This window comes from Vollenhovia emeryi, unplaced genomic scaffold, assembly GCF_000949405.1.
Source record: "Vollenhovia emeryi isolate VEMERY1.0 unplaced genomic scaffold, V.emery_V1.0 DF939155.1, whole genome shotgun sequence".
Lineage (NCBI taxonomy): Eukaryota > Metazoa > Arthropoda > Insecta > Hymenoptera > Formicidae > Vollenhovia > Vollenhovia emeryi.
In genome coordinates, this window is record NW_011967211.1 from 1,563,153 (window position 1) to 1,571,017 (window position 7,865).

Below are 7,865 nucleotides of genomic sequence, written 5' to 3' on the forward strand. Positions count from 1 at the left end.
GAGAGCCGCGCCGACTTTACTACCCCTACTACTACCGCCACATGCCCACACATATCCCCCATTAACGTGTCGCCAGCGCGGAGCACGATATGCAGGCAGGTGCAGGTGCGCGCCAGCTGACGAGGCTCGGCTGAGAGACGCGAGTGTCGCGGCGATAAACTGATTTGCCACGAGGACGTGCTATGGACGCGCCGCGGTCGATTTAACGCCAATATTCCGCGAGAGAATGTGCCATGTCGGTCTCGGATCCTCTCATCAAAGAGCTGAAAGGTAATCTCGCGTTCGAGCGGGTCAGGTTAGACGGGACGCAACGCCAGGGGCTCGGCTCCCTTTCATGTCATCGTCAATGCGCGAGTTCTCTTTTCAAACCCTAATCGGGTATCTGTGCGTCGTCGGTTTCGCTCATTGTCGCAGTCATTTATCACTTGTATTCTTTCGAAAACTTTAACCCTCGATAAACATTGCTTCGAATACGCTCGGATGGGAGTGCGAGTGTGCGTGCGCGAGCGAGAAGTGTTGCATTTTTAAAGCGATTTAAAAGATCTGTCGCATTAATACAATGCAATTCTAAGGACATTGTAAATGACAGGCCATTATCATATGTCGATAATGTCAAGTCGCATTTTCATGTACATTTTCCAAGGAACAAAATCTTGCTCCGCCACCAGGTTTTTAAGAGAGAATACGTATTTCTTCGTCGTGGCTATTTTCTCGCTAGTCGTAGCGATGAATTTTTTAACCTTGCCTTGTATAGAAGTGTGTCTTGACGAAATCAACGTGCTCGTGTAAAACTTTGGTACTGATACACCCTTGTTGCAGGATGGACTCGAAAGCTGATAGACCACGCTAAGGAAATCACTGATGAAAATGAGGATCTGTGCCACTTTTGCAAGTGCTTAGAAAATTGCTTGCAAAAGGGTCTACTGCCTTCTCTCGATAGCGTCGGATACCTCAAGGTACCTTACACGTGGACCTGGCTAGAATATGTAGGCGAGAAGAATTACAGGTTAGCGACTGTCTTATTCTCTCTTCAGCATCTCTAATATAAAGCCTGCGATCTAACGTTTGACTTCCAGTGGTTACAATACGTTCCTTTTGGCAGTCGAGCAAGCGAAGCAAAATGCAAAGGTGCGCACATCTGCTGGGCGACTTCGTCTCCTGATAAGGATATGTCTCGCACGAAGGTGCCTTCACATGCCGGTGGAAATATTGGTGAGACATGCCAAATGTGCTCGACGCGCACGCACCTATTAGTTAGTTGCAGAAATGCATAATTGTATCTTCAGTCCAGAATACCAACTTTAGCTACCGAGTTTTACAACTTAAAGAGCATCCTGGGAGATGATATTCTACGGGAGATACTGCTGTCCGTGCTGTTGCAGTGTAGTAAATTCAACTTTAAACTGAATTTGAGAAATGCAGCTTTCTTGGACGACACCTGGCAGATGCCCAAATGTGTAGCTTTGGAACTAGTACCTTGCAAAAGTCTGGGCATATCTGTATGGTAGGTGCTTGTTGCGATGAGAAAAGAAGGGACTGTAGCAAAATCATGTATTCGCTGCTATTGCAGTTTCACCAACGACAAGGCATTAGTTGTCAACGTCAACGAGAAGTCGGTAGCTGCTGAAGACGTAAGAAAAAGATCTCTGACAATCTATTTGATTTTTTTCCAATTGTAGAAATGCTTTAAACTTGGTGTTATTTACATGCTGCGTGTAAATCAGAATAAAGTCGAGATTGGAGATGTACTGGATGAGATAAACGAGCATGTCATCAATGGCGACAGTAAGGGGAAGCTACGTAAAATTATGAGAAAAGCTAGTGGGCAACCAATAATGCTACATATCATTAAGGTATAGCAAATGGCGATTAAGCAAACTATATGTATACGCCAGTATATGATGATTGTGTATTTTCAGCTTTATACCAAAAAATCCTGTGAGCTTTATGAACCAATAGTGCATCTTATAAAAAAGTCTGGCATTGAGAGTATGAAGTCCTTAATACAAGTGTCGCGATTAGACCGAGTGGAAGAAGCCACTAAAAAAAGTCAGACGTCTAAACCGGGGCGCAAAGCGTTAAACAGCGGATTCTTCGTGAAATACTGCGGCTCTGTGCACGTCGGTGCTGAGGGAGACGTTAAGCAAATTGAGAAAGCCATTTGGCGTTTGTTGAGGTCTGGCGAAGCAAAGAAAGTGCCTGTGCGATTTGAATGCTTAGAAATTGGAATCGTGGTAACTCGAGAGGTGGACAATCAGGTGAATGAATCACAGATTTAAGAGAATTATTGGAAGTTGCAAGTAACTTCTGTTTCAACTATTCGAAATGATTTAGGAAGTAAATGTACATGCGGTAAATTGAACGAAACAACTTATATCCGTATTCATAGTCGTTCCTCAATTCTCAAGGGTAGTTTGTCTTTGTCTCGCGTATGGTAAAACGTAGTAGCGAGACAAAGACAGACTAACCTTGAGAATTGAGGAACGACTATGAATACGGATATTACTTATTTTTGTCAGACAATATGCAAGCGAAGCTATATGGAAATCTCATCGTGTGGACGTACTGTCAATATCCCAGATTATTTCGCATTCATCGGAGGGTGAGCTCTCTATCGAATTGATATTAGCATAGAACGTACGTTTTAAAGGCATAACTTGTGTTATTTACTACCATTTTCAGAGAAACCAATTGTAACGTGGCAACAAAATTTGATGCTTACATCTTCCATCACCGAAATGAAATCGAGGTCCAACAAATATTACAGAGTCTGGGACAAGGGTTTCAACGTACTCATTTTGCAGTATAAGCACATATGTACATACACATGTATATACATATGTATGTATATATGGATTTAGTGAACCATACAGAAAAAGAGGAATATCTCAACCTATGTATAACTTCCTTACATTATTTATTAATACTTTTCCTCAAACTGCGAGACCAAAGAACTCAATAAAATCACCAATTATCCATATTACGAGTAATAATTTCACTCGACAGCAATTATAATAATTTTGCTAACGCCTTACATCTCTTTTATATGCTTTCTGTACTCATCTTATTACATAGTTGTTATTAATATTGTTTCCGTTAATGGCATTCATATTGTCGCTTTAATTTAATTGTTTCCAAGAGATTCGGAGACTTAAATGTTATTTCTTTAAAATGGAAATGTGATATTTAAAAACGTACAATCAAATCATTTTTATTTTACGTGTCATTAATATTTAGCAATTTCACAATTGACAATTACTTGATACTACAGTAGAGATCAGAACTTTTTCCAGATATTTCTTTTTATATTTTTCTTGCATGTGTACATACCAATATTGTATATCGCATTTTTCAATCAATTGCAGTAGGAGCAATAACGAATAATGGTTGATCAAATTGCGGCTCGATAATTCCTCGTTGCTGTGCTATCGGAGAGAAACTTAAGAGTGGACACGTCTGCGTTTTAAGTGAAACTCGTCCATCAGCGTCACAAAATGTGTATCTTGAACTACGTAGTCACGTTTGTGAATATTTTCAACGGGTAACACGTCTCGTACACGAATATTTCCAATGGGTAACACGCCACGTCCACGAATGTTGCCGGTGGATAACACATCTCGTACACGGACGTCGAGTTTATCTCACAGCATCCCGAGAGGGATAAATGTACTCGTTACAGAGCACTCGAGCGCGAAATATTTAGCGCATTATAAAATCATTTTTCAGGCGTCGTTTACATCTAAGAAAACGATTTACGTCTGAAACCTTCTCTTCCAACTCTCATGTTCCTTCAAATATATTTCATGCAATTGCGTATAATCAGTCGAATGCAATGATCACGTGGAATTTTCTACGACGCGTTATTACATATGTCTGGAAAAATAGTTAAGCAGCTTTATTTCTTGACATATTTTGCCAGCTGCAAAGGATTAACTTACATGATATAATTAAAACCGTACTCGGTGAGAAATGGTTCGTCGAAACGATATCGAATCGATTAATTATATCATGACGTCGATATCATTTCTCGCTGGATACTAATATACAGGTTGTTCCAGGAGGAGAGGAGAAAAATCACCTCCCAGAATATTGACCTTTCCTCCTGGAATACCCTGTATAGAGGAAAGTCCTCTATTATAAGATTAGGTTTCTAATATGAAATAGCAGGTTTTCAACACCCAAATTCGATCACGAAACATTTTGCGCATTACACAATCTAACAACGAGTTTTCCACTAAACAGATTTCGCTCTAAGGGCAATAAATTCATGGTGGAATCAACTGATGATGCATATTAATTTAACAGAAACCCCGCTGTCCCATATTAGGATCCTATTTCATAATTTGCAGCATCAAGTGAACCGCAGGCATGACAATATAATTGAATCGTTTTTGTTAATCAGCGCTTCTCATTACCTATTCCAATCTAGCAGATCGTAGATCATGTTTCGAACTAGACATAACTCAGGACAATCTTCTAGCTACTAATTACTCGTTAGAGGAAAATCGCCCGTGACTCGGACGACAATTTATGTAGGAGACACGCTCGGCGTTATTCGCGAGTACTGATTCCGCGAATACTGGTGAGCCCAAGAGCGAGAGGTAAGATTACGAGTGGCATTGTACACGAGCCAGGGCAACGTGTATTGGTGTATTACAGTACTTGCGTGGCTTAAAACCAGCAATTTTAATTGCAGCTAGTTAAGGATACTCGGCTTCCGAGAGAGACTAAACCAACAGCGGATCAGAGCGAGCCTCTAATAACTATCTTACATGAGCGAAATAACCGAACACTCTGTGTCTCGCGTGGCAAACTCATGAATTAATTCCTCCTGGATTAGGCCTTCCTTCCGCCCCATCCTATCTGCCTGAGACACGTGTGATTAGAATCGATTCGGCGTGTAACGACTATTTACTTAGTATTTACGTAAGGAACGGTCCACCAAGGGTAAGTGCAAGCTATAAAAGATGTATCCAGCCGAATAAAATATTCAGTTTCGCGCGGGATGCCTAACGACGCCGATAAAATTATGGGTAGATCGAGTCTCTACTTGCTGGCCATTCTGGCAGCCGCTTTGGCGACCGTCATCGCCGAGGAGATGTACTCGGACATGTTCGATCACATCGATCCCGACGATATCCTGCCGAACGACGAGCTGCGGAATCAGTACTACAAATGCTTCATGGACACCGGCCCGTGCGTGACGGAAGATCAGAAATACTTCAGACGTATGATATTTTATTATCTCGCGTCATAAATTCGGATAAGCGCGATAGACGTGGTTTTATTAAAAATAAATGTGCCACTAATACTCGAGTAATATTTCTCAATCTGTACAAAATACAGAAAAGCGCAAGATATTTCCCAAGGTAGAAAAATAGAATATTTACTGCGCCTAAAATCAGACATTTGACTTATAGTCTTTTCACGTATGAGAATACTTTTTAAAACGTATACCGGACAAAAATGATTTCGAATAGGTGTATCAACGTTATCGCGCCGTAACGAAATAAGGTTCGCGCTGGTAACGAATCGCTGTTCGCACGATTTTCAAACGTCGACCGAAATATTCTAGATTAAACATTTCGCAGAGCATGCGTCGACCGAAATACTCTAGATGAAACATTTCGCAGAGCATGCCGCTGAAGCGTTCGTCACGAAATGCCGGAGGTGCACGGAGAAGCAGAAGCAGAACGTGGAGAAGATAGTCGTGTGGTACACCGAGAACCGACCCGAGGAGTGGCAAGCCATGATAGGGAAGCTCTTGGAGGACGCGAAGAAGCTCAACATTACACCCGCTGCCTGATGTTGCCAAACAAGCGCATTTGGCACCGTCATGTATACTTAATTGTGAAATAACAAATAACGATCTTTGTGCGTCCATAGTAGTTTTCCAAGATGTAGCTGCAATATACGTAGGCGAGAGGGAGATTTAGCGGTGTTGCATGTACAATTGTAACTGACAATAAAAGCCGTTTCGTGACGGGGCCGAAAAGTGTGTATGTACGCGCGTACGTGTGTACCCTCTCGACGAGCGCACCGGCAATCCGATTGTAAATCACGGGCGGTATTTACCGCGTATCTCTGTGGCGCGCGGGATCGAAAGGAGGAAAAGAGCAGCGGCAAGGCGAGTTTGTCACGCGTTTCGTCTTTATCCTCGTTGCCGTCGTTTGGCATCGGCCTCACGCATGCGTCGCGAAATGTATTTCATCGTTGCAGAGCGCACGTTTTATAGCGGGCGGAGGGGTGGATACTCGCTCGATGTCACAAGGCGCGCCGGCGAAGTCGTTTCTGTTAGTCGCGGGATAATGCTCAGGGAGGAGGCGCTCGTTCTCACTCGTCGTCGACTCGTATTGTTCTGACCAGAGTGTGTTCCGCCGCCGAATCCGTTATGAGCCATCCGTTACCAGCGAGGCGATCGATACGAGGGGTGACTGCCACGGCCTGCGAGGGTGACTGCAGCGTGACGTGTATGTCATATCGAGTTCCGACGATTCTTCCTTCTCCCCGTAAACCGACGAAAGAATCCTCCCTTATGGGGGGGTACCGGTGTGTCGCCGCGAGATAACGGTAGCCCGATATAATGTAATAACCCGTCGGCTGAGAGCGAGAGATAGTTGATCGCGGTAACAAGCCGGCAGTCAACCCGACGAATCCGCCGGTGGTGAGATACACGCCTACCCTGAGTGCGCGCGGGCTTCTCAGATCTACAACGAGTCGCCAATCGGAAGTCTACCACCATATACCGGTCCCTTTTCTTTCACTCGCAATCGGGAAAGGAAAAGGACCGACGACTGACGACTTACGACTCATTGTAGCCCGGGGCCTCACACGTGCGTAACACGCGAGTATCTTCTTGACACTGCAGCGTGACACGGCACCTTATTCCAATGCGACAATTTTCACACTGCAGTGCCGGATCACAATTCGCGTACGCGGCACGCGCTCTCGTACCGAAAGAATTGGAATGCGACCGAATATTTCTTCCGTTCGCGAGCACCGTTAACCGATTTCATTTCTCCGCCGCGTTACGTATACTAATTTTGCGCGTTAAATAAGGTAACGACAACGCGCCGCGCTTGTGTTGAATCGTGGTGACTCGAGGAGATACTTGACACGGGAAAATAAACGTTTGTGCGAGGATAAATAGGAGGAACGAGCGAGGGGTCGTAAAGCAGGTATTTGCGCCCCGCGGTGCAGTGCTACGGGATATTTTGAAAAGACTCCGCGATTCAATGAGATCTACCTTTAACGAGAACTCGATCTACTAGATAATAGATTTGGAAAATCAGTGGTCTCGCTCGAAACAAATTAACATAATCGCTCGTGCTCTCTCGCATAAATTGAGGGAACCTTGATAGAATGTATCGCGTGATGTATTATGACAAACTGCGTTTGATCGCCTGCCAGTCATATATATTGTATATAATGATCTTGAATCGTTGCTCTTAATAAGGCTTCGCATCGCGAGAAACGAGATCGTTTAAATGCGACGGGCGATTTCATTAGACGGCCGTCGCACGACACTTGCGTTATACATGGTTTTTTATACTTTGCATTACAAGTAGAAGCCAAGGAAAAATGAAAAGTCGAAATATGACATAAAGATGAATATGCCATCAAATTGATATCGACTTGACTTTTAATTTTCCTTGGGTGTATACTGTACGCAGCAGAGTTACCCAGTGGGAAATGACTCGTCGAAATGATGTCGAATCGACGTCAATTCGCCGGTGTCGATGTCGATTCGACGTCGATCGACGAGTCATTTCTCACTGGGTATTTTACCCCACGTCTTTGAATATTGTAGCCGGATTCCTTATTGAACCAATACGGAGTTTTGCGAACAAATAACTCGAGAAAAA

General features: G+C 43.5%; 3 protein-coding genes across 7 annotated transcripts in view; all 3 read left to right on the plus strand.

Moving 5' to 3' along the window:
• The first annotated feature begins 99 nt into the window (after nucleotides 1-99).
• On the plus strand, nucleotides 100-2,980 carry LOC105565142. Of its 4 annotated transcripts, none has more exons than XM_012018096.1 (9): nucleotides 100-270; nucleotides 820-1,006; nucleotides 1,077-1,212; nucleotides 1,287-1,504; nucleotides 1,571-1,631; nucleotides 1,725-1,853; nucleotides 1,920-2,258; nucleotides 2,335-2,371; nucleotides 2,503-2,562. In XM_012018096.1, the coding sequence occupies exons 1-8, from the start codon at nucleotides 234-236 to the stop codon at nucleotides 2,359-2,361; spliced, it is 1,134 nt and encodes a 377-aa protein (XP_011873486.1). In that variant the 5' UTR covers nucleotides 100-233; the 3' UTR covers nucleotides 2,362-2,371; nucleotides 2,503-2,562. The 4 variants fall into 4 exon arrangements, with proteins under 4 accessions (XP_011873486.1, XP_011873487.1, XP_011873485.1 ...); XM_012018097.1 differs by lacking the exon at nucleotides 2,503-2,562 and adding an exon at nucleotides 2,482-2,498 and having other exon boundaries at nucleotides 2,335-2,359; XM_012018094.1 differs by lacking the exon at nucleotides 2,335-2,371 and adding an exon at nucleotides 2,683-2,980 and having other exon boundaries at nucleotides 106-270; nucleotides 2,520-2,602.
• A 2,012-nt stretch (nucleotides 2,981-4,992) lies between these two features.
• Nucleotides 4,993-5,995, plus strand: LOC105565146 (ejaculatory bulb-specific protein 3-like). Its single transcript, XM_012018107.1, has 2 exons — nucleotides 4,993-5,228; nucleotides 5,634-5,995. The coding sequence occupies exons 1-2, from the start codon at nucleotides 5,006-5,008 to the stop codon at nucleotides 5,804-5,806; spliced, it is 396 nt and encodes a 131-aa protein (XP_011873497.1). The 5' UTR covers nucleotides 4,993-5,005; the 3' UTR covers nucleotides 5,807-5,995.
• Nucleotides 5,996-6,201: 206 nt separating this feature from the next.
• LOC105565147 (lactosylceramide 4-alpha-galactosyltransferase-like) overlaps nucleotides 6,202-7,865 on the plus strand; it is a 10,076-nt gene continuing 8,412 nt past the window's right edge. Inside the window, exon 1 of one of the 2 annotated variants that reach the window (XM_012018108.1) lies at nucleotides 6,202-6,470. The gene's annotated coding sequence lies outside the window, so the exon portion shown is untranslated. Of the gene's footprint in view, nucleotides 6,471-6,874; nucleotides 7,179-7,865 lie in introns of those variants that run through there. The other variant, XM_012018110.1, reaches the window with a different exon arrangement.